The sequence below is a fragment of the Zonotrichia albicollis genome, chromosome 31 (assembly GCF_047830755.1).
Source record: "Zonotrichia albicollis isolate bZonAlb1 chromosome 31, bZonAlb1.hap1, whole genome shotgun sequence".
Classification (NCBI taxonomy): domain Eukaryota; kingdom Metazoa; phylum Chordata; class Aves; order Passeriformes; family Passerellidae; genus Zonotrichia; species Zonotrichia albicollis.
In genome coordinates, this window is record NC_133849.1 from 5139874 (window position 1) to 5165157 (window position 25284).

Genomic DNA, 25284 nt, shown 5'->3' on the forward strand with positions numbered 1-25284 from the left:
TTCTAACAGTGGTTGAACAAATCATACCTGCTCATCTTTCCCACTCATTCCCTTAAAAATCAAAATATTCCTTTACAATTTTCCCCCTTAGGTCCAAGATTCAGAGTGGATTGAGTGGCCCCTGTGTCCATCAGGAAATGCCTCCTCTCAATGCAGACCCACCTAAATGTTCTCAAGGGCTGCAGTGTGGAGGGTCCCTGGTGTGATGGGAGCTGTGCCAGCCCTGGCAATCCATGTGCATCAAGGGGTGGACTTGCTGGTGCTGAGGGTGCTGCTGTCTGTGCTTGCAGTGTCCTTGTGCCCTGCAGCTGGAGCCCTGGTTCCTTGCCAGGGGCTGTTTGGGTGGGCTCTCCCCTGCCGAGGAGGGCAATGCCTGTGCCAGGTGCTTGTGGCCGAGCCCGTGCCCTGGGTGCTGGGGCCCCCTTGGGCCCTGGGGTTGATCCCTCAGGGGCTGTAGGAGCTGTGCCCTGGCCTTTGCCTTCAGCTTGGCCTTTTGCTGCTCCCTTCTTGCATTGACCTGCTGTGCCTTTGTGCCCAAGTGCTGCAGGGCCTTCTTGTGCCCCTCCTGCAGCCCCCTCAGTGCCTGTGGGTGCTTGTCTTGCTTTACAAGAGAGGTGTCTGCTCGGGAAGGCAGAAAAAGCCTCTCCTGGAATGGAGAATGCAAACCCCCTCCCTCTTCATTTTTAGACTAGTGAAATGAAGGGGCTCTCAGGCAAAGATATGGGAATAGGAATACCAGTTCTTTACTAGTGTGTATAATAAAGCAAACAAACACCAACAGCTGCGGCACTGACAGCAAACAGAGCCCGGAGCCAGTCCCGGCCTTTGGGCTGCGGCGCTTTCCCCTTGGGTGCAGTTCCGGGCACGGCCGGCAGGGGCGCTGGTGGCTCCCGCGGGGCGGGGCAGCGCATCCCTCCCATGGGAACCTCTCTGAACGGGAATAGAGCAATCCCTTCATCTAACTCTTTCACTTTTTTACCTACTATGGCCTGTCTCCTGTGTCTTGGGAAAGAATTTGGAGAGGGTTATCTTTTAACTGAGCTCCTAGTGTTTCGATAAGGTGCTTCCTGTAGAGAGAGTTTCCCTGAACAGCCGGAGCTGTGGTTACCAAGGGGACGTAACTCAGAGCAGGACGGGGTCAGGGGAGGATATCCCGCCGTGGCTCGGTGGGAGTGTGGGCAGGGTCTGCTGCCGGAATCGGCAGAGGGGGATCTTCCCGTGGAGCCCGAGGCGGAGCGTGGGCAGCCCCCAGATGGCTGATGGCGGCTGATCCGGCAGCTCCCGGCAGAGCAAAGGCAGGTGGGAGAGCCCGGCAGCAGCGGCGGTGCCCAGCGCAGGTGGCACGGGCAGGGCAGGCGGGGATGGGATGGCTGGGACCCCCCCTGGGTGCGGTGGGCGCGGTGAGCTCGGAGCAGGCGGCGGGACAGAGCAACCCCCATCTTGCCCAGCATGGGCGGCAGAGCGGCCGCGGGCCAGGCAGCGGGAGCAGGGCGCACAAATTGAGCGACAGCGCCGGGGCAGGTGGAGCTGCCCTGGGCAGTGAGGCCGCACCTGGGATGGAAAGCGGGGCAGGCGGAGCTGAGGCGGGCAGCGAGCCGGGACCCGGGACAGGCGCCTGGGCCGCGAACGGATGGGGCAAGACCTGCAGAGGATCACACTCTCTTTCTGATTTTTCCCCTTGTTCTCTTCTCTTTCATTTCCCCTTTTTCTTTTCTTGTTTTTTCTCGGGTGTTTCTGATACTTTAAAGACTTTTATTCTCCTAAAATCTCCTGTCTAACATATGGCATATTCTCTTTTCTTCTCAATTGAACGGGATTACTTTACAAATAAATCCACAGCCTAACAAATCTCAACTTCTTCTTGGATACTTTGAAATGGTGGATGAGCTAACTCACGACCTCCTAATGTTGTTTTTCTCATCACCTTTTATTTATCCTTTGGCAAATTAAGCCTCTTTCAGTTACTTACTTTGCTACTCCAAAAATCTCAGTGCATGCATAGTTCCTTAAAAAATGATCACAGAAAGCTTGGGTACCCCAGTGGGTTTTCTGATGCCTATCTTCTAATATTTTCCTAGTAAGCACATTTTATTATGAAATTGTCTTCCATCAAGAAGTTTCCATTTCCCTGATTTATCTTGTTCATTTCCTGTCTTTTTTAAGTCTTTTTTCTCGGCTCCCCTAAACTTTGGAATTTCCGGTTTTTCCTTGTTTGGATTTCTTACTAACATAACTCTTTCAGCTCCATTTTCTGCTGCATCCTTATCTTTGTTGTCTGCCAAATATTTCCTCTTGTTTCTGGGGTTTTTCCCTTTTGGGGTTCCTTAATTTTTTTTATAGCTATCTCTTTTAGGTATTTTAATGCCTCCAAAACCTCTAAAATAAGTTACTCATGTACTAATCCTTTTCTTTTTGTATTAAGTAATATTTTCCTTTCCAAATTTTTTACAGGTATGTACTACTCTAAAGGCATACCTTGAATCAGTATATATATATCCTTTATTTTGTGTTAAATATTCTAGTGCTCTTTTTAAAGTATATAATTCACAAGTTTGAGCTTACTAATTTAAGGTTAATTTCCCTTTTTCCATAGTTTGCATGTTTTTCCCATCGACTACTACATACCCTGTATTTTCTCCTTTTGCAAGGAGGTGTATCTCTGTTAGCTAACATAACTCACAAAGGACTATTCTTTTTCTTTTTTTTCCCTGTATCCAACTTACTGGTTTTCTGTCTCGTTTTCAAGATCTTATCTATTCATCTTCTGCCTCTGTTTTTCACATTCCCTAACAACCTAAATACCACTTTTCTTTCAACTACACACACAAAAATAAAAAACTTTTTTCTCACACTACTTTCAGTACAATACACCTCCCTCCAAGGAGATATCGTGAAGCTTAAAATACAGAATCTACATTACCTATACTTTCATTCCACTACATTCACTCACTTTTATTTTCCATTCACTTCCACACATTCTTTCCCGTCCTCAGGACACAGAGTGGATCCCTGTTGACAGAGAATCGCGGGTCCCTGTGCCCCCCCTGGCCTTGGGGTGGCCTCTGGGTCTCAGTATCTCCGGGCCTCCTGGGAGGGCCCTGACTCTGCTGCCTCCGGTGCCGTTCCCCTGTGGGGCTGATTTGTGTGTCACTCACACTCTTTAGCCACGGCCCCCTCACACGCCCTGGGGACAATGGCCCGTTTGCAGGTCACCTGTACCTTATGCCACAGCCCCCACACGCCCAGGAGAACAATGGCTTATTTGTGGGTCACACACTCCTCTTTCCACAGCCCCCCTTCCCACCCACCCGGGAAGCTGAGGCTGATTTTGTGTGTGACTCACTCTCACACACAACAAGACAACAATAAGGTATCTTTTGTTATAAATGATCAAATCGAGAGCCAAACTTATAAGAAAATTTCGCAAAGATTTATTAATTTGTCTGCAATACAAAAGTTCGGTCATCTACACTACCACAGCCAAGGGTGAGCGTCGAGCCTGGGTTCGGTGCTGGGTGAACACGGATCTGACCTGCGAATGTCAGAGTCTCCCCCTGTTCACAAATGCTGCCTGACGCAGCGAGTTCTTTTACAGTTTATTCTGCTCGAGGCAGAGATGACCGAATGTTCTTTGTTTCTCTTCCCATGCATAACCTTGGCTTTACCTGTGCAGAGGTGGACAAAGACTCAGTCCCGGTGTCTGATGTTGTCAGTAGACTCCGGGGAAGTCAGCATTCACATGCAGCAGGGTGGGGCTGTGGATCATTGTGGTAGCTGTAATCAAGGAGGCGTTAATCACTCTTGGGTGGACCTGGTGACCCGGGGAAGCCAGCGATTATCGCCCTGGAAGCTTCTGTTCTTTCCTTAAAAACCCCGATGTTTATCTCAACCAAGTCCAGGAACTAGATGTATATGAATAAGACACTGCTCCTGGCCAGGATGGTCAAAAGACATAATGTGGATTTTACAATATTTTATACACTAGTAGCATGACTTATCTCTACCATACACCACACTTTCACATCACCTATTACAAGTTTATGTGTTTCTTGCCAGTCCTGGTACTCTTGGATATCCCTCAACCCAGCTGTGCTGCCCAACCCCAGATGCTCTTGAGCATATCCTGAATCCGGCAGAATTTTGCACAACCCAGGATGCTCTTGGAATATTAATTCCTCAACCCAGCAGGTTTTAATTCTGGATGCTCTTGGGCACTCTTATCCCTAAAACCAGCAGAATTTTTAGGAGCCGCTTTTGTCCCGTTTCCTAGTGGATTGGGCTCGGAAACTCCTCCCTTCCTCCAAGGGGTCCAGCCTCTCTCTGAGACCCAGTCCCAGTTACCCCGGGGGATTCTCTCACTCCTCACTCGCTGTGTCTCTTTACTGGCTGCTTCCCTCCAGGAAAGTTGGAAACCCAGTGTGGGAGACTCCAGCACTCACTTGGCAGGTCTGGGACAACCAGCCCTCGTCTCATTCACAGCCCAGAGCAGAGAATGAGGGGAGAAGGGAGCCCGGGAGCCCAAACAGCCCCGGCATCCCGAAATGGGGAGAGCGAAGCGGGGGGAGCTTTTGGCATTGCTGGGACTGCCAGCAGCCTGGGCAGGGCGGGCACCGAGGAGAAGGGGGACCCCCAATCCAAGCGTGACCCCCAGCAGCTGGGACAGGGGGGAGCCCCCGAACACCAGAGGGGAGGAACCAGGGACGGGGAACTCCTGGGAGGCTTTTTCAGGGCTGAATCTTGGTGTTTGGGAGGTTTTTGTGGAGCCCTGATGGTCGGTGACTTGTAGACATGGACTTGGGCAGAGGGACCTTCAAACTCAATGTGTTTTGGGGAAGATGAAACAGGAAAGCCTTATAAATACGATTGTCTGGCAAAATATTTTGGGAATATAGGAAGAATAAGGAAGATTGTAATGAAAGCAAGCTTTGAGATGCCTTAGTTAGTGAACAACAGGAAAACAATAGTGTGGCCCAACTGAAAGTAATCCCCTTTTGATCAAACAATTCCCTCTGCTTGCAGACAGATCCAAGGGTCACAGCAGACCCCACTAGGTCAATAGAAAGGGTCCAAAGAGGAGTTTTTAGGGTTGAAAATGTAACACAGCATGGTGATGTGATGATTTTTCCAGTCTGTATATAAATGCTATAGGATTTGTATCTTGTACTGGATTGGTTAGTGAGAAAGAGAATATTCAACACAGAAGAAGATTTATTGTATTGTAACGGGACCCTTACTCTCTTACGCTCTTCTCCTCTTACTCTCTTACCCTCTCACCCTCTCTACCCCTCTCTTCTCTCGGGCCTGCTCCGAGCTGTGCCTGGCAGCTCCAAGCAGGGCCCTGCACCCAGGCCCTTTGCAATAAACCGCAAGTTCCACGCCCTGGCTGCAGAGCTCTCTCGTCTCCGTCCATCCCGACCTTCCTGCCCCCCGACGCTCCTACAAACGCTCTCATCCATTGTTTTCCCCAAACCAGGATTTCCCATTGCCAAGGCCTGGGAGGCTGCGAGGAAGAGGAAGATGCCCCGGGACACTGAGGCAGGTGAGGAGGAAGTCAGTGCCCCTTTCCCCTCTGTGCTGCTCCATCTCCCAGCCTAGCACGGCCCCGGCTGCAGCTCAGCCCTGGGGGATCTCCTTGCCCTTGCCTGTGGCACGGAGGCAAATCCCATCCTGTCCTTGTCCTTCCTTCCCCAGAGCAGGAGCTGAGCATGGAGAGCAGGGAGGACAAATGCCCGCGGCAGAACCTGGTGGAAGAGGCCGTTTTGAGCGGCTCCACGGCGCACGAAGCCAACGGGGAGGAAAAGCCCCGGAGATGCCGCACGAGGAGGGGCTGCAAACGCAGCCGGCGGGGATCTGAGGGGGAAAGAGCCAGCCTGGGCCGGGAAGGCGGCCGGAGACGGAGCCAGAGCTCGGAGCTGGTGCTCCATGAGCAGCTCCATGATGGGGAGAAGCCCCACACGTGCAGGGAGTGTGGGAAGAGCTTCAGGCGGAACTCCAACCTGATCAGGCACCAGAGGATTCACACTGGGGAGAAACTCTACGAGTGTGGGAAGTGTGGGAAGAGCTTCAGAGAGAGCTCCAGCCTGATCATGCACCAGAGGATCCACACTGGAGAGAAGCCCTATGAATGTGAGGAGTGTGGGAAGAGCTTCAGCGTGAGCTCCAGCCTGATCAGGCACCAGAGGATCCACACTGGAGAGAAGCCCTATGAGTGCGTGGAGTGTGGGAAGAGCTTCAGGCGGAACTGCGACCTGATTGTGCACCAGAGGATCCACACTGGGGAACGGCCCTACGAGTGTGGGGAGTGTGGGAAGGGCTTCAGCCGGAGATCTATCCTGATGGACCACCAGAGGACCCACACTGGAGAAAGGCCATACAAGTGCTCAGAGTGTGGGATGTGCTTCAGAGCGAGCCCCAACCTGATCAGGCACCAGAGGACCCACACTGCGGAGAGGCCCCATGAGTGTTCCAAGTGTGGGAAGAGGTTTAAGACCAGCTCTGTTCTCCTCCAACACTGTCGGATTCACAGAGAGGAGAGGCCCTTCCAATGCCTCGACTGCGGGAAAGGATTCAGGCAGAACTCCCACCTCATCAAGCACCGGCGCATCCACACTGGGGAGAGGCCCTACGAGTGTGATAAATGCAGGAAGAGGTTTCCGACCAGCTCCTGTGTCCTCCTGCACTATCGGATTCACACAGAGGAGAGGCCCTTCCGCTGCCCCGACTGTGGGAAGGGATTCAAGCACAACTCCCACCTCATCATCCACCGGCGCATCCACACTGGGGAGAGGCCCTACGAATGTCCCCAGTGTGGGAAAAGCTTCTCCAGCAGCTCTGAATTGACCCGACACCGACGGAGGCACCACTAAGAAAAGCTCTGCGAGTGCCCCGAGTGCGGGCAGAGCTTCGTGCGCTGCTCCAGCTCCATCCCCCACTGGAGGAGGCACTTTGGGCACAGCCCAGGTGAGCCACATTCCCTGTGATCCATGTTGAGAACACTCTTGGCTGCTTCTACTTTTAATTTTACCCTAATTTTTTTCTATTCTCCATCTCTTTGCACTGCAAAAACCAAGAGGAATGGATCTGTTACCTCCAAACCACTCAAATCCCAGTGAAAACAGCTCAATCTTGCCCCCAAAAAAATTCAAACCCACCTGAAAAAACTCAATCCCATGCCAAACTCACTCGATTCCGCAGCCATCAGGCTGACATGAGGCTGGGAGGTGATTTAGAGTCGTGGGATCTCAATTAGAGTGGTGGGATGGAGATTGTGTGGGGCTGGGTGTGTGGGATGTATTTGACAGCAAATAAAACTCTGAGACTTACTGATTTCTCTCCCGTTCATGTTCAGTCTGTTGCAGTTCTGTTTGCAGAGTGCCGCCTTCTCAGCTCATTGTCTTGGTGTTCCCTTTTCTCTCCTGCCTCTCTTTGCCTGCTCTGTTTCTCTCTGTGTCTCCCTGGACCCACGGACCACCAGAGACCCTCTCCTGATTTAACTGACCCAGGCACCACCAGAGACCCTCCCTATATTTAATTGCCTCAGGGACCACCCAATACCCTCCCCTGATTTATTGCCCCAGTGACCACCAAAGACCCTCCCCTGATTTAGCTGACCTTTCCCTGTTTTAATTCCTCTTCCCCTGATTTAATTGACCCCTGCCCTGATTTAGATGACCCCCCTGTCCCCACAGACCCTCCCCTGATTATTTATTATTTTATTTCCCAATTATTATTTCAATTCCCCATCCCAGGAGCTGAAGTCTTGAAGGCTGGCAGGGAAATGTCTCTGTAGGATTTTCCTCCATTTCCTTTCAAGGGCGGGAACATCTTTTCCTGGCTGGAAGCTGGAATTGCACAGTTTTGGAATGTGTGCAGGGCAATACGGACTGGTATCAAACATGGACTGGGATCAAATAGGGGTTGGGATCAAATATGGACTAGGATCAAACGGGGACTGCGATGAAATAGGGACTGGGATCAAATATGGACTAAAATCAACTATGGACTGGGATAAACTGGACTGGGATCAAATCAGGACTGGGATCAACTTTGGACTGGGATCAAATATGGCCTGGATCAAATATGACAGATTTTATGGACTGGGATCAAACGTGGACTAGGATAAGCTATGGACAGGGATCAAATATGGACTGGGATCAAATATGGATTGGGATCAAATGGACTGGGTTCCTACAGACTGGGATAAACTGGACTGAGATTATATAGATGTCGTGGTTTGAGAGGAAGTTAGTTTTCTGGGATATGAAGTGGTCAGGCCAGTAGGTGCTCACATTTGAATACTGGCACCTGGTTTGGCCGCTGGGGACATTGGATACGCCTCTGAGAACACAGGGGTTAAAAAGCAGAGCACTCTAGGGGGAAGCTCTCTTGGGTTCCAGCGAGGGAAGCAGGTCGGGCCTCCCCTGCCCAGCTCCTGGCTGGTTTGGGGCTGGGTGAGGTAGGCCTGGCCCGAGGATGGAAGGGTGGAAGAGCCCCGAGAGGCATCGGGCAGCCACACCTCCCCCCCAGGAGAGAGAGAGACAGAGCACCTAACCCTAACCCTAACCCTAACCCTAACCCTAACCACTCAAAACAGGGTTTTTCCACTCTCTCGAGCCCCACATGTTGGGCACCAGATTTTGTCCTGGTTTAGGGCAAATTTGGTAGAGAATCTCCAAAGGGGGCCCCTCCAGAAAGCAAACCCACACGGTCCCTCCCCCCAACCGGTTTGGGAAGGATTCCTCAGAGAGAAGAGGAAAGAACCTGTTTATTTAACAGGCACAGCACCCCCAGCACACAGAATGATCAATACCGGATGACACCACTCTGAAAAAGGTGACAAATTCAGAAAGTCTCTCTCGGGGGTGGTCGCTCTGTTCTCAGTCCTTCCGGCGCTGGGGCAGCTGCTGCAGCCACAAGGTGCAAACTCTCGGTGTTCCCAGGTCCCAGTCTGGAGCAGGTTCGAGAAGGTTGAAAAAACGAAAGGAGAAACAGACCAGGAAGGAATTTGGACTGCTTAGCTAAACTAGCTAATGAGCAGGAGCAAAAGCAAGCAGAAGTGAAGCAGAAGTAAGAGCCAGAGAGAGAGAGAGAGCAAAGCAAAAAGGTGAAAGCAGAACTATGCACTGCCCCGTCTCCGTGTCCTTGATAAGAAAAACCCAAACAAAACTTTCACACTACAGAGACAGTCTTAAAGGCACAGAACATATGAAGGGGATACAAGCATCGTAACGTCACCCTAGGACACACGGGTGTCCTGAACAGCGTCATCCCATTGTTATCCTTTTGATACTAATTCTGTTTGGTTTTATTTTATCAGCAGTCCTATTCATTATTAACTGGAGCATGAAACAGCTGAAGAGATTGACATCTATAGTTAATGCACACAACTTGGCTGATATCCTCTACAATGTGCACATCTCCAGGACATTTGACACAAGGCAATTATGAATGAAGCCTATGTGTTTTGGAATAATCCTTGATTTCCATTTATGATTTTGTGGAAATTACATTAGATTTTTAGTGAATTGTTTTAGAAAATAATTTTTTAAAGTTAATGCTTGTATTAATATGTCCTGATTGCTTTTGTTTTTGATTATTTGTGACTGGTTTTAACCCTTTAAATATTGTTTTAAAAGTAATATTGTTTTAATTAATCAACCATTTGTGAAAATTTTTATGATAATCAATATGATGTTTATTGTTTGCTTTTCCCCCTCCTTCTCTTATCCTTTCTTTTCCTTCTCTCATTCTCTTTTTCCTCTCTCTGTCGTCCCTATTTTTCCGGGTTATACCACCAATGTACGGCGAGTTCTGCAGACTCACCAATGATGCTCCAGAGTTCTGCTGATGAAGATCCCTCAAGACAATTGTGAGTAACGGTGTCGTGTGAGAGTCTCTCCGAATTTTCCCTCATCTGCCTCATGATCCTCATTGGGGGACCACTGAAGAGAAGACCTCTCATGTCTGAAATCTCTGGCTCCAAGGGAGAAAGTCATGTGCCTGAGACCTGAGAGCACAGTGCTAAGCCATTGTTCTCACAGGTGTTGTTTGCTGTGTGCTACACTGAGCCCAAGGAGAAGAAGAAGGGGCACCGTGCCCTTTCTGTAACAACAGCAGCGGGAGCTGTCCCACCTCTCGGCCTGGCTGGACTTCTCCTGAGTTTCAGGTGGTCCCCCCACAGAAGACCCTCACCTGTTTTACAACCACCAGGACAGACAGACTGAGATGGAAGGAGCCTCTCCACCAAGGACTGAGACATGGAACCCCCATGTGAAAAGGCCCCTCTGCTCCTTCCAAGGACTGGGACTGAAACCCCCAGCCCGGGGCAGGTGTGTGGGGGAGGCAAGCTGACCAAAGCGAGATGTTTGCCTGCAGGTTGTGACTGCTGGACCAAGAAGACAATGGGTCTCGCTTACTGCTGAGAGCATGGACTACCTGTTACATCTATTCCTTATTGTATCTGTATCCCCCCCCTTGCAATTTCCAATAGAGTTATCATAATAAAAACCTCTGAGTTAGTGAGAGACTTCGAGATCTCCCCGACGCAACAGGTGGGTCCTTGACTGGACTGGACCAAAGGACTTCGTCTCTACGATTGGTAGCTCTATCCCCCTCTCTCTTTCTCTCTCTCTCTTGTCTCTCTCTCTTCTCCCATCTTTTTCTCTCCCTTAATCCCTCTATCACGTTTTGCTGTGCTCCTTCAATAAAGGTGCATTTGTTTCGATTATCATTGCAAACCCCCTTGTACCGTGTCGGTTCTTTTTGCACCCTGAGATCAAATCCATGAACCATCACGAAACCCGTCCGTGAGGACAGATCGTGACACCCCCCGAGGACCCCTCCCCAAATTCCCCCCAAAACCCCCCCAGCACCCCCCGCTAAAACGCCCTCAAGTTCCCCCCAGACCCTCCCCAAATCACCCCCAAACCTCCTCAAGACCCCTCCCCAAATTCCCCTCACGACCCCTCCAGGACCCCTCACCTGTCCCTGCGCCTCCTCAGCAGCTCCCGGAGCCCCCCGTCCTCTCCCAGCGCCTCAGCCGCTCTCTCCAGCGCCTCCCGCAGGACCCGCCCGAGCCCGGGGCGGCTCCCGGGGGTCCCTGAGGGGGTCCCGGCGGGTGGGGGGGGAGGGGGTGCCCTCTCCATGCCCGACCCCGGGGTCAGGGGGCGCTGCTTCGGGCTCCGCTCTGATTGGGAAGGCGGGGGGGGAGGGGGGAGTTGCTGAGGGGAGATGCCTGGTGATTGGTTGGTTTCGTAGAGGGCATGGTGATTGACAGAAGATGGGAGGGGGAGGAGAGCGGTTGGGCGCTGATTGGTCGGATAGAGGCAATAAGGCGGGAGTTGCTGAGGGGAGACGTGCGGAGATTGATTGGTTGGTTCAGGCGCGTGAAAGGAGGGCGTGTCTCAGGGGAGGCGTGCGGTGTTTGGTTGGTTTGGGGCAGTACGCGCCGTGATTCGTTGATTTGGGAGATGAAGTGTGGTGATTGGATGGTTTGGGGCAGGGCACGCTGCTATTGGCTGGGAAAAGTCTGAGATTTTTACGGGACATTCCAGTTTTTTTGGGGAAACACACTCAGATTTTTAAGGAAAAATTCCCGTTTTTTGCAGGAGAAACATTGCCAAAATTATTGACCCCACATGACGCCAAATAACCCAAATAACCACAAAACACTCAAAATAAACCCCAAATACCTCGAAAAAAACCCAAACAATACCTTAAAGTCCTGCAAATAACCCCAAACAAATCCAAACTAACCGAAAATAACAAAATAAACACCCAAATGAAACCCAAAAAACACCAATTGATTTCAACTGCACCTAAAAAACCCCATAAACACCAACATAACCCCAAGAACCCCAAATTTCCAAATAAGCCCAAATAAACCCAAAGAAGCCCAAAGAAACCCAAATACTTCCAAATAAACCCAAATACTTCCAAATAACCCCAAAACATTTCAAAGAAACGAAGTAAAATCCAAGATAAACCCCAAATAGTCCATCAATAACCCCAAACAAACCCTAAATAAACCCAAATAAACCCCAAGTAACCCCAGTTCCTCCCATCCCCACCTCAAAACAGATCCCGACCAATCACAACGCGTGGCACTGATGATGTTCCAGTTGCTGGGCACAAATTCAGAGCACTGGCCCCGCTCAGCGATTTTCAGCCAATCAGCGCCCGGCCCGACTCTGACTCATCACTTGCCAGCCACACACCAAGGCCTCTCACTGCGGGAAATACTCAGAGACCAGGCGGGGTAATTTCCAGCCAATCAGAGCATGTCTCGCTGATGACTCATCAGTTGCCAGGAGCGGAATTTGGTGGGGGGCGGGGGGAAAGGTGACCCTGGGGATGGGCTGGGGGACCCCAAATTAATCCAAAACAGGGTCAGGACTCCAAACAGGAGCAGGAGAGGCCTGGAGCCCCCAAAACCGAACACGGGGGTGGGGATTGGGGGAACGATCAGAAAGGGGAGAGCGGGGAAAAGAGGGTCGGGACCCCAAAATTGAGGTGGGAAGGGGATGGGACCCTCAAATTGAGGTGGGAGGGGAATGGGACACCCAAATTAGGCTGGGAGGAAGATGGGATCCCAAAACTGAGCTGGGAGGGGGATGGGAAACCCCAAATTGAGCTGGGAGGGAGGTGGGACCCCCAAACAGGATGAAGCCAATTTTGTTTCTGGAATATGTAAAGTACTTTATGGATATGCAAAAAGTCGATAAATATGTACCAGGCTGATGTCATGGGAGACAAGGACAACTGAGCAAAAGTTGTTATGGCCACCAAGACTCCCCTAGTTATTTTCGGGGACACCCCTAATTAATATGGTTTTCATTACATCAGCCTCTTGTATATCCATAGACCCTCATGCATATCCATAAACTAATTTACATATTTCAGGAAGTATATTAGATGGCCCATCCTTGGGGGTGTCTCCCCATGTTAGGAGCCTCCACTGAAATAGAAAATGTAAACACTCTTGCTTTTACTACTACTATTATTATTAGTAGTAGTAGTAGTAATAATAATAATAATAATATAGTATAAAAATATTAAATACTTTTGAAATTAAGGAACTCTCAGGCAAAGATATGGGAGTAGAAATAACAGTTCTTTATTAAGAAGAATTAAAAATACAAATGCAGTAGTACAAACAAAAAAAAAAACAGTGATAGAGTCAGAATCCTCCGAGAATCCAATGAAACAGGGTGATCCTCTTGGAATACAGTGGGTATAGGGCTGATCCTTCGGGAATCAATTTCTTAACTCCCAAAGGCAGGGCTATGGAATTTTTACAGGGTATCCCAAGGGTGGAGTTGGGCCTGGGGTCAGGGGAGGAGTTCTTAGCAACATAAGGACGGTGAGATCAAATTCCTGCCTCTTAGCAACAGCAGCACTCCACACAGAACGCATCCCCAAATCCTAAATTCCCTCTAAAACAAATTGAGAAATTATGGACCTTCAGATATACTCGATGAATTTCCTTCATTTAATCCAGTTTTGGGGTGTTTTTAAAAGATGAAGGTGAAGCAGAGGAAAATTAAGGCCAAACCAAATGGCGAAGCAGCCAGGTGTGTTCCCAACATGGATCACAGGGAATGTGAGTGACCAGGGCTGTGCCCAAAGTGCCTCCTCCAGTGGGGGATGGAGCTGGAGCAGCGCACGAAGCTCTGCCCGCACTCGGGGCACTCGCAGGGCTTCCCTTAGTGGTGCCTCCGTTGGTGTCGGGTCAAGTCAGAGCTCTGTGAGAAGCTCTTCCCACACTGGGGACACTCGTAGGGCCTCTCCCCAGTGTGGATGCGCCGGTGCCTGATGAGGTGGGCGTTTTGCTTGAATCCCTTCCCGCAGTCGGGGCAGCGGAAGGGCCTCTCCTCTGTGTGAATTCGATAGTGCAGGAGGAGATCGGAGCTGTTCTGAAACCTCTTCCTGCATTTATCACACTCGTAGGGCCTCTCCCCAGTGTGGATGTGCTGGTGTCTGATGAGGGTGGAGTTGAGCTTGAATCCCTTCCCACAGTCGGGGCATTGGAAGGGCCTCTCCTCTCTGTGACTCTGATAGTGCCGGAGGAGATTGGAGCTGATATTAAACCTCTTCCCACACTTGGAACACTCATAGGGCGTCTCCGCAGTGTGGATCCTCTGGTGCCTGATCAGGTTGGAGCTCTCTCTGAAGCACATCCCACACTCGGAACACTTGTACGGCCTCTCCCCAGTGTGGATCCTCTGGTGGCTGATCAGGTGGGAACTCTCTCTGAAGCTCTTGCCACACTCCCCACACTCGTAGGGCTTCTCCCCAGTGTGGATCCTCTGGTGCACAATCAGGCTGGAGCTCTCTCTGAAGCTCTTCCCACACTTCCCACACTCGTAGGGTTTCTCCCCAGTGTGGATCCTCTGGTGCCTGATCAGGTTGCAGTTCCACCTGAAGCTCTTCCCACACTCCCTGCACGTGTGGGGCTTCTCCCCATCATGGAGCTGCTCATGGAGCACCAGCTCCGAGCTCTGGCTCCGTCTCCGGCCGCCTTCCCGGCCCAGGCTGGCTCTTTCCCCCTCAGATCCCCGCCGGCTGCGTTTGCAGCCCCTCCTCGTGCGGCATCTCCGGGACTTTTCCTCCCTGTTGGCTTCCTGTGCCGTGGAGCCGCTCAAAACGGCCTCTTCCACCAGGTTCTGCCGCGGGCATTTGTCCTCCCTGCTCTCCATGCTCAGCTCCTGCTCTGGGGAAGGAAGGACAAGGACAGGATGGGATTTGCCTCCGTGCCACAGGCAAGGGCAAGGAGATCCCCCAGGGCTGAGCTGCAGCCGGGGCCGTGCTGGACAGGGAGATGGAGGAGCACAGAGGGGAAAGGGGCACTGACTTCCTCCTCACCTGCCTCAGTGTCCCGGGGAAACTTCCTCTTCCTCGCAGCCTTCCAGGCCTTGGCAATGGGAAATCCTGGTTTGGGGAAAACAAGAGATGAGAGCATTTGTAGGAGTGTCGGGGGGGAGGACGGTCGGGATGGACGGAGACGAGAGAGCTCTGCAGCCAGAGCGTGGAACTTGCGGTTTATTGCAAAGGGCCTGGGTGCAGGGCCCTGCTTGGAGCTGCCAGGCACAGCTCGGAGCAGGCCCGAGAGAAGAGAGGGGTAGAGAGGGTGAGAGGGTGAGAGAGTAAGAGGGGAAGAGCGTAAGAGAGTAAGGGTCCCGTTACAATACAATAAATCTTCTTCTGTGCTGAATATTCTCTTTCTCACTAACCAATCTACTACAAGATACAAATCCTATAGCACTTACACACAGCCTGTAAAAGTCATTACATTATCATAACGTTTTACACTTTAAACCCTAAAACCTCCTCTTTGGACTCCCTCTACCAAGCTGTAGGGTCTGCTGTGACCCTTGGATCTGTCTGCAAGCAGAGGGAATTGTTTCATCAAAAGGGGTTTACCTTCAGTCGGGCTACACCATTGTTTTCCAGTTGTTCACTAACAGGTATCTCAGAGCTTGCTTTCATTTCAGTCATCCTTATTGTTTCTTATATTCCCAAAATCTTCTGCCAGACAATCATATTTATAAGGTTTTCCTGTTTCATCTTCCCCAACACACACTGAGTTTGAAGGTTCCTCTGCCCAAGTCCATCTCTACAAGTCACTGGCACTCTGGGCTCCAGAAAAACCTCAGAAACATGCAGATTCAGCCCTGAAAAAGCCTCCCAGGAGTTCCCCGTCCCTGGTCTCTCCCCTCAGGTGTTTGGGAGTTCCCCTCTATCCCAGCTGCTCGGGTCACACTTGGATTGGGGGTCCCCCTTCTCCTCGGTGCCAGCCCTGCTCAGGCTGCTGGCAGTCCCAGCAATGCCAAAAGCTCCCCCGGCTTCGCTCTCCCCATTTCGGGATGCCGGGGCTGTTTGGGCTCCCGGGCTCCCTTCTCCCCTCATTCTCTGCTCGGGGCTGCAGCGGCTCCAAGGAGTCCCCCCTGCCCCTCTCCAGGCTCTTGAGGCTCCCGCCAATGGCGGCGCTCCCCCCTCTCTGGGCTCCCACTTTGGGCTCCTGTGGGACACAGGGCTCTGCTCCTCCAGGCTGCCTCTGCCGGCAGCCGCCACCGCCACCCCCCGACATCCCCCCAAGGGGCCTTTTCCGCTCAGCCTTGGACTTCTTCATTCTCCAAACATCCCCAAAAACCCCAACCCAGGGACCCTCCGGGATATCCGGGCCGAGCTCCCCGTCCCCGTTTACCGGTGCGATAGGGGGGGTGATGATCCCACCGGTGGCGGCCGCGAATTCAGGCAGGGATCAACAGCGTGGTTCCATCAGCTCAGCCTCGATCTGCCTTTGTCCCTCCTCTTCCTCTTCCTCCCGCTCCTCCCCTTCCATCCCGCCTCCTCCTCCTCCTCCTACTCTGTGTTATCCCCACCTCTCTCTCTTCCTTCCATTACTGCTCTGTCTCCGCCTTCATCCCTCCTCTTCCACCCCTCCCCTTCCATCCCTTCTCCTCCCCCATAACTCCACCTCCTCCCCCTTCATCCCTGCCCTTCCCTGCCTCCTCCTCCTCCCCCATCAGCAGTCAAACCCTCGGTGCCCCGTTCCCGCAGCCCTCGCAGCCGCGGCAGGAGCGGGGATGGAGCCGGGACAGGTCGGGATGGGCAGCGCGGGGCTCTCGGCTGCTCCAGCCGCTGCGGGCGGGGGGAACCCGGCCCGGGCCAAAGGAGAGGCAAACTGGGCAAACTGGGGGCACATCACAAAGCTAAGGATGCAGCAGAAAGACTTAAATTAATATTAACTCCAAGCGAGGAAAAATTGGAAATTCCAAAGTTTAGGGAAGCCGAGAAAAAATAATTAAATAAGATAGGAAGTGAACAAGATAAATCAGGGAAATGGAGACTTCCTGATGGAAGACAATTTCATAATAAAATGTGCTTACTAGGAAAATATTAGAAGATAGGCATCAGAAAACCCACTGGGATACTCAAGCTGTGTGTGATCATTTTTTAAGGAACTATGAGTGCACTGGGATTTTTGGAGTAGCAAAGCAAGTAACTGAAAGAGGCTTAATTTGCGAAAGGATAAATAAAAAGGTGAAGAGAAAAAGAACATTAGGAGGTTGTGATTTAGCCCATCGGCAATTTAAAGCATCCATGCAGAAGTTTACTTTTGTTAGGTTCTGGATTGATTTGTAAAAAAAACCCATTTCATCTAGAATAAAGAGAATGCCATATGAGATTTTAGGAGAATAAAAACCTTTTAAGTATCACAAACAAACCAAAAAAGACAAGAAAAGAACAAGTGGAAATGAAAGGGAGGGGAGCAGGAGGAAAACTCAGAAAGAGAGTGGGATCCTCTGCAGCTCTTGCCCCCTCCGTTCGCGGCCCAGGCGCCTGTCCCGGGTCCCGGCTCGCTGCCCGCCTCAGCTCCGCCTGCCCCGCTTTCCATCCCAGGTGCGGCCTCACTGCCCAGGGCAGCTCCACCTGCCCCGGCGCTCTCGCTCAATTTGTGTGCCCTGCTCCCACTGCCTGGCCCGCGGCCGCTCTGCCGCCCATGCTGGGCAAGATGGGGGTTGCTCTGTCCCGCCGCCTGCTCCGAGGTCACCGCGCCCACCGCACCCAGGGGGGGTCCCAGCCATCCCATCCCCGCCTGCCCTGCCCGTGCCACCTGCGCTGGGCACCGCCGCTGCTGCCGGGCTCTCCCACCTGCCTTTGCTCTGCCGGGACCCGCCGGATCAGCCGCCATCAGCCATCTGGGGGCTGCCCACGCTCCGCCTCGGGCTCCACGGGAACATCCCCCTCTGCCAATTCCGGCAGCAGACCCGGCCCACACTCCCACCAAGCCTCGGCGGGATATCCTCCCCTGACCCCGTCCTGCTCTGAGTTACGTCCCCTTGGAAACCACAGCTACGGCTATTCAGGGAAACTCTCTCTCTCTACAGGAAGCACCTTATCGAAACACTAGGAGCTCAGTTAAAAGGCAGCCCTCTCCAAATTCTTTCCCAAAACACGGGAGAACAGCGATACAAGGTAAAAAAGTGAAAGAGTTAGATGAAGGGATTGCTCTATTCCCGTTCAGAGAGGTTCCCATGGGAGGGATGCGCTGCCCCGCCCCGCGGGAGCCACCAGCGCCCCTGCCGGCCGTGCCCGGAACTGCACCCAAGGGGAAAGCGCCGCAGCCCAAAGGCCGGGACTGGCTCCGGGCTCTGTTTGCTGTCAGTGCCGCAGCTGTTGGTGTTTGTTTGCTTTAGTATACACACTAGTAAAGAACTGGTATTCCTATTCCCATATCTTTGCATAACAGCCCCTTCATTTCACTAGTCTAAAAATGAAGAGGGAGGGGGTTTGCATTCTCCATTCCAGGAGAGGCTTTTTCTGCCTTCCCGAGCAGACACCTCTCTTGTAAAGCAAGACAAGCACCCACAGGCACTGAGGGGGCTGCAGGAGGGGCACAAGAAGGCCCTGCAGCACTTGGGCACAAAGGCACAGCAGGTGAATGCAAGAAGGGAGCAGAAAAGGGCCAAGCTGAAGGCAAAGGCCAGGGCACAGTTCCTACAGCACCTGAGGGATCAACCCCAGGGCCCAAGGGGCCCCAGCACCCAGGGCACGGCTCGGCCACAAGCACCTGGCACAGGCATTGCCCTCCTCGGCAGGGGAGAGCCCACCCAAACAGCCCCTGGCAAGGAACCAGGGCTCCAGCTGCAGGGCACAAGGACACTGCAAGCACAGACAGCAGCACCCTCAGCACCAGCAAGTCCACCCCTTGATGGACATGGATTGCCAGGGCTGGCACAGCTCCCATCACACCAGGGACCCTCCACACTGCAGCCCTTGAGAACATTCAGAGTGGGTCTGCATTGAGAGGAGGCATTTTCTGATGGACACAGGGGCCACTCAATCCACTCTGAATCTTGGACCTAATGGGGAAAATAGTAAAGGTATATTTTGATTTTTAAGGGAATGAGTGGGAAAGATGAGCAGGTATGATTTGTTTAACCACTGTTAGAAGCTGTGGGGGATAGGTCTGAAACAAATGAATTTCATTTTCTGCCTCCTATAATTAAATAGGAAAGAATTTGAGAGCTGGATTTTAATACCGTAAAAGGGGATACAGAGGCTAGTTCTGTTCTACCTTTGTGCCAAAATCTTACCAGGCCCATGCAGAAGTGAACCCAGAAGTGTGGGCAGCCCCAGGGAAATAGGGAAAATTAGATATGGAGTCTCTACAAATTACTTTAAAGCAACCAGGACAAGCAATATCTGGTTCCAAGAGAGGGAAGGAAGGGCTCATACCCTGGTATTGAGTTAAAGGCAGGACTTTTGGAACCAAGGATGCCTCCCTATAATACTCCTATCCTGCCAGTCAACAAACTGGATGGACGGACACAAGGAGCAAACACAGAATTTTCAAGTGTTAAAATGAAGATTAACTAAGGAGGCTGGTCTGGGCCTTCCAGACAGGGTAAAAGAATTTGAATTATAGGTGGATGCTAAACAGGGTCTTTCCAGAGGAATTCTTGTGCTAAAACGTTTAACCTTATATAGGACCTCCTACAGTTCAAGTATGGCATCAAGTTAAAGCTTTGACAACCAAGAGAGCCTCTAAATGGATGAGCAGGGCTCGGTTATTATATAGTATGTTTCATATATAGTATGAAACTTGTTCAGTGGCACAGGAGCATTTAGAACTGAGGACAGGGAGAGGGTTTAACGCAGCCTCCTGTTTGAACAGCCTGGAGAGGGGCTGGCAAGGAACCCAGGACTGCACTCAAGGGACAGAGCTCCAGACCCCGGCTGGGACAGATTGATGATGGGACATTCCCTGGCCTGAGGGAGAAAATGTGTTTGTGGATGGCTCTGCAGGGCCAGCAGAAGGGAAAAGAGCTACAAGACAGGCTGTTATTAAGGAAGGGGAATCAGACACAGCGCAGGTCACCGCCCCATACTCAGCTCAACCCACGCAGCTCTGGGTGCTTGTGAGAGCCTGGCACTGAAATGCCCTGAGCAGGAAGGCTTCAATATCTTCTGCTGACACCATGGCACCTAACAGGGGGGCAAAAACAATTCTCACTGCTTCAGCAACCACTGGAGCAGATATCAAAGCATATTCTCCCACAGCAAGCTGGGCTGGCACAGAGCCTGCCCTGGCACTTTGCTGCTGCCAACACCCAGCCAGGACATCGGCTCCTGCCCAAGGAGTGCAAAGCAGCACCACTGGTGGCCAAGGGGCCCATGCCAAGTGTCCCTGAGGCCAGAAACAGCCGCCAGCACAGCTCAACACGGAGGGACCCCTCAGCCTGGCCTCAAGGGCTCTGAAGCCCCGGAGATTTGCACTTCCCGCCTGCAGCAGGAGGATGGGAGGCCGCCCCTGAGCCTGCCCTGAAGGCAACGCAGCAGCAGCCAGGGCTCCACAGCGGGCCAAGCCCCTGCGCCTGCCCACAGATCCTCGCCTGGAATCCTCTGCAATCCTGGCCACCCTCCTCTGCCATCTCCAGCCACTGGGGCCAAGCCTTGCTGCCACTGCTGCAGCTTCAGCGCTGCCTGGGCCTGCACTGCCACAGCTGCTGGGGAACACCAGGGCACAATTCCACTCTGGGGCTCACTGACACCCACACTCTGGGCTGCCTGCCATTGCACTGCTGCAAAATGTACCGAGTTTGGTTTATTTCTCTACTCAGGCTTGGTTTGTCTTTGCCTTGGGGAAAGGAATTTTAAAGGGTTTATTTAGGGGTGTTACACCACTCAATGGAGATGAGTTCAACATCCCAACAGACTGGGAATAGCCCAAAAGATACCCACAGAGATAACGACCAGCAACAAAACATCAACACTGCCCAGCAGCAAACAGCAACCAACAGCTACCCCAGACACTGCTCCCGGCAGAACTGGAGACACCTGGGCTAGAAAAGCCTGAGAAGGAAATCCAGGAGTGTGGAGACCGAATTCACATCAGAGGGGAAGAAATTCGGGTCCAACAGGAAACCAAATACTAAAACCTTACACAACTGGGAAGCAATGAACATTAAGGCAGTGGATTTAGATTGGTTCACACTACATAAAGCCTAGGATAAAACGAGTAAAACTCACAAGGCATGGAATAATTTTCTCTGCACAGCTGAGCTGTTTGTGAAACAATTAACTTCTGTTGCACATGCAGGCCAGAATCAAGGAATGTCTTGACTGTCTAACACTAAAGAGATTCTTTCAGCGACAAAATAATGATATGAGAAAAATTTGGCGTAATATTCCCACTTTACATTTTTAGGTAGGTTTGGGACAGAAGTGCGAGAATCAAGTTTGGGTCTGGGTTTTTCCATGTTCGCCTTTATGTTGCATTTTGTAAAATTGAAGAACATTTACCGTTATACTTTTAACTGGGAAACAGTTAATATTTATTTTAAACAAAGCAGATTCTGGGCAGGCACATGTGACTCACCTGATGGCTGCCCTGGAAGAGAAGCTCCATTCCAGGCAGCCTGCAGAGAAGCTTTAGAAATGCAAATGAACACTGCTGGGCAAAGTGTGGACAATGCACCTGGGTCTCTTGCCTGGGGAAGGAATTGGGCTGATTCCCTCTGCCCCTCACCCCAAGCTCTGCCTGCTGGCACTGATGGAATTTGCACAGCTCGAGGCAGAGCCCAGGGGGAGGATATCTGACCCTGCAACACAAACGGGTGAAGCTGCAAAGGGAAACAGCACATGGACAATGTTGGGAAAACTTCACTATAAATAAATGGAGGGGAATCATCCCTGTGCCCACTCCAACATGTGCTGCCACTGTCTGTGTTATATAGGGTATATTACAGCACTGGGGATTATTTTGCTACCAAAAATTCAGGGAAATCAGTTGGGAATCCAAGGATTTGATGACTGAATTAGAGAAAAGCAGTCAATTGATGCAGCCCTGGCGGGAGAAAGCGGCCAAAAATGGGGAAAAGCTGAAAGGCTACCAGAACAAATCCTACAACACCATGGACCAGGCCCTGGGAACCTGAACCAATTCATATCAGGAGCCACAGAATCCATTTCTCATTTCACTGGCATCATTAGATTACAAGCTGCCCTCGCAATAATAACGAACCAGACAGCTCCAGCTCCTGACCTTCCTGCTGACCAATCCACTGAAATGAGGAACACAGCCCTTTACCATGGGATGGGATCAGATCATCTGTCAGTAGAAAAAAGAGGAGTTTGTAGAAAATTAAATGGCTCAAACTGCTGTTGGCAAATAGATGACAAAGGAAAAGTGGTTAAAAAAAAAATAACACCAGAAACAAAAAAGCAGCTCATGTATTGGTCCAAACGTGGAAAGGATGGGAATGGGACACGGTTTTGTGGCTCCCTGGCAGACCATGGGTTAAACGAATGCTGTTTCTCCTCGGATGTGCTGCAGCAACTCTCATCTTTTTACCATGCTCCACATTTCGAGTGTGCAGCTCATTCAGCAGCTGAGCGAGGGGCCAGGGACTTGTAGATAAGGAAATAAGGGGCGAAATCACCAGCTGCAATAAATGTTACTAATTAACATGGACTGCTGCTCACATAAAGTCCCGCTAAATTCCTGAACTTCGACAAGAATAACAACTTAACAGAGGCGTGAATACTGGCTGTTATAAAAAAGTGGGGACGCACATTAACGAGGACATGCAGTTGGCGGATCGGGAGGTCTGAACCTTCCAAGTATACCCCAGCCAGTGCGCAAAGGGAGAGGGAGATGAGCCGGGTAAATGAGAATAAAAAGAAGGCTGCGAACTACAACAATGGCAGAGAGCCCTCGGCAAATGCCCCACGGCCTCTCCCTCTGCTCAGCAATAAAGTCACTTTTACAGGACTCCTCTGTCTCCTCTGGGCACACAAACCTCCGGCCACGGCAATTTCCCCGCACAGCCCCGGGCACGGGGCAGCCCCCTCTGTCCCAGCCACAGCAACCGGGCCGAGCCAGCGCTGCTCCGGCAGCCGCTCCTGCCGAGGCAGCGGCCGCAAGGAGACCGCGGGCAGCCGCTCCCGCAGCGCCCTCACGCCAGCGGCAACGCGGGCCGGACACGGCACAACCAACCCGCCCGAGCCCCCTGCCGCCCCCGAGGCCCGCAGCCAGCCCCGAGCCCCCGCACAAACCAGCGCGGCTCCCACCTGCGCTGCGGCCGCCTCCGAGCTCCGCCGCCGCCTCACCGCGCTCCGGCCGTTGCCGCCACTCCCGGGACCGCACACACGCTTCGACAATGGCGCCAGGACCGCCCTCAGCCCGCCACCGGAGCCCCGCTCCGCCCCGCTCCCACCAATCAGCGCACCACAACCACGACTGACGGCAGCACCGCCCAATCGCAGCCAGGGGCGGGCTCTGCACACGGCACAGCCCCGCCCCGCGCTCTCAGGGCCCCCCGGGCTGCGTGAGGGCAGAGCCGGAGCTGAGGAACAGCCCTGGAACGGGCCCCGGCCCGAGGGGTTTGAGCTGAAAACACAAACAAACTTCTCCACGGCTTTCCCGGCACTGCGGCTCCGGTGGCTCCGGCTCCGAGGAAAGCCCTCAGTTTTCCTACCCCTTATTAGGCGCATTAGTACACTGCTTTAATTTACTGCAACAATGGGAAAACTGCCCAAAACTCTGTGGATGAGTGGGGGAAGGGAGAGATTTCTGACAGAAAACTCCAAAATCGCAGAGGTGGATAATGAGAACTAAGTGAAGACCCTTAAATCCACTTTTCCTCTCATGCCTCCATTGTGAAAAACGCCCTTCACTTTAAAAAAAAAAAAAATTTCAAGTTTAATAGTAATAAAATTGGCAGAAAAATAGTAATTTAATTAAAGTAATAAAAATTTGAACAATTAAAGTAGGAAAATGTGAGACAATAAGAAGTAAGTTATGGAGGACCGGGTACCTTTTTTGGGTAAAATAAGCCCAAAAAAGGTCACCCGTTATCAGAGGATTAACCATTGAAAGCAATAGCCTGTTGCATATTCATACACCTCATACATGATGCATAAATTCCATTCAAACAAAGGATTCTGTCTGGTCAGTGTCAACTTCTTCCTCCTAATCCTTAGTGGCGTCTTCATGGCTTAGCAAGGTGGGAAGAAGTTTGCTTCTTCTGATAAGAGAGCACTAAATTCTCTTTCCCTGAAAGATTTAGGTGTCCTGTGGCTGCTATCTGGTGCAAGTACCTCATTCATTTCTTAGAAAACTATCCCACATACATAGTTCCTACTTTAACTACAAAACTACATTTACCATACTGTTAAAATGTTGATACTGCCCTACTAATCACTACAACAAAATACATATAGTATTTTATATCTGCATAGAGACATATTATATGCACTTTTCCCACTGCCAAGGTAAAGGGATTCCTTTAATCTGTCTAACCACAAATAAAATAAATAAAAAGGATGTCCCTTTTACAGAAAAAATCTGATATGCCCACAAACACCACAAATGGGGGCGGGGGGGAATTCCTGGAAGTCTTTTAATGTGATTTAATGCACATAAATCACCTGTTGCCTTCTGATACAAGGCAGGCGGCCTGTTTTCGGGAGACAGCACGGCAACCCCCTTCCCCAGGGTCGCTCGGGCCTAAGAAACACGCGGACACCAATATGGTGGAGGATCAAAGGCCTTTATTCTCCCTTCTCGTGGGGTTTTATAGTCTAGGGGGCTTCTACGTCAGGTGGGGGTCTGTCTTTACCATCTATGGTTAGTAAGGGATGGAAAGTTACTGGGCAAGTGGAAAGTTACTGGCATCTGGTTCAGGGGGCTACATTCCTATGTTAATTTTCTTATCTAAGGGGGCAGGGGCCCTGTCTTCCCATAACATCACAACATCTTCCGAACGCCAGGCCCTACCTCCTACAATCACCACACTTCTTTTTCCACATAAACTGCTGCACTTGTTGCAGACAAAATCTTAAAATCTCACAAACAGTGCTATACAGTCCCAAGAATCAAGTTACCACACTGCAGGGGAAAAAACCCACACAGCTCTCCTGTACCTCAAGTCTGGGGAATCAACTTATAACAAGCTGTCTCTATTACAGCTCTGACAGCCCACAAACACCAGTTCAAGATAAAACCCTTCTAAAAGGGTGGCTTAACCCTTTTGACTCAGGCTCAAGCTTAATACATAGCTTAACACAGATGACACACAACAAAAATTACCAGCTTGTTACAATTATAACATTTACACAATAGTCAGCAAAATCTCACACTACACCAGATGAATCCAAAGTTGCAACTTTGCAAACTCCACAAGGAGAGGGATCACAAAGGCACTGTGTTACAGCGTTGGATCCTCGCCTGCCAGGTCCCACAGGCAAAGGATTGGTTAACACCTGAACACAAAG

At 51.3% G+C, this 25284-nt stretch overlaps 3 protein-coding genes across 7 annotated transcripts in view; 2 read left to right on the plus strand and 1 right to left on the minus strand.

Annotated features, from left to right (window-relative positions):
* Positions 1–8816, plus strand: part of LOC141725824 (uncharacterized) — a 78668-nt gene extending 69852 nt beyond the window's left edge. Inside the window, exon 4 of the mRNA XM_074529913.1 lies at positions 5692–8816. Within this exon, the coding sequence (XP_074386014.1) occupies positions 5692–6866 (1175 nt within the window). The 3' untranslated portion in view covers positions 6867–8816. The remainder of the gene's footprint in view (positions 1–5691) is intronic.
* Positions 1–25284, plus strand: part of LOC141725833 (uncharacterized) — an 81610-nt gene that overhangs the window by 3607 nt on the left and 52719 nt on the right. The window lies entirely within an intron of this gene.
* Positions 13093–25284, minus strand: part of LOC141725822 (uncharacterized) — a 31557-nt gene continuing 19365 nt past the window's right edge. For 3 of the 5 annotated variants that reach the window (XM_074529903.1, XM_074529902.1, XM_074529905.1), the window contains 2 exons: positions 14863–14928; positions 13093–14710 (listed from right to left, as the gene is read on the minus strand). In XM_074529903.1, coding sequence (XP_074386004.1) covers positions 13704–14710; positions 14863–14928 — 1073 coding nt within the window. In that variant the 3' untranslated portion in view covers positions 13093–13703. Of the gene's footprint in view, positions 14711–14862; positions 14929–17655; positions 22969–23079; positions 23518–25284 lie in introns of those variants that run through there. The other 2 variants (XM_074529900.1, XM_074529904.1) reach the window with 2 other exon arrangements.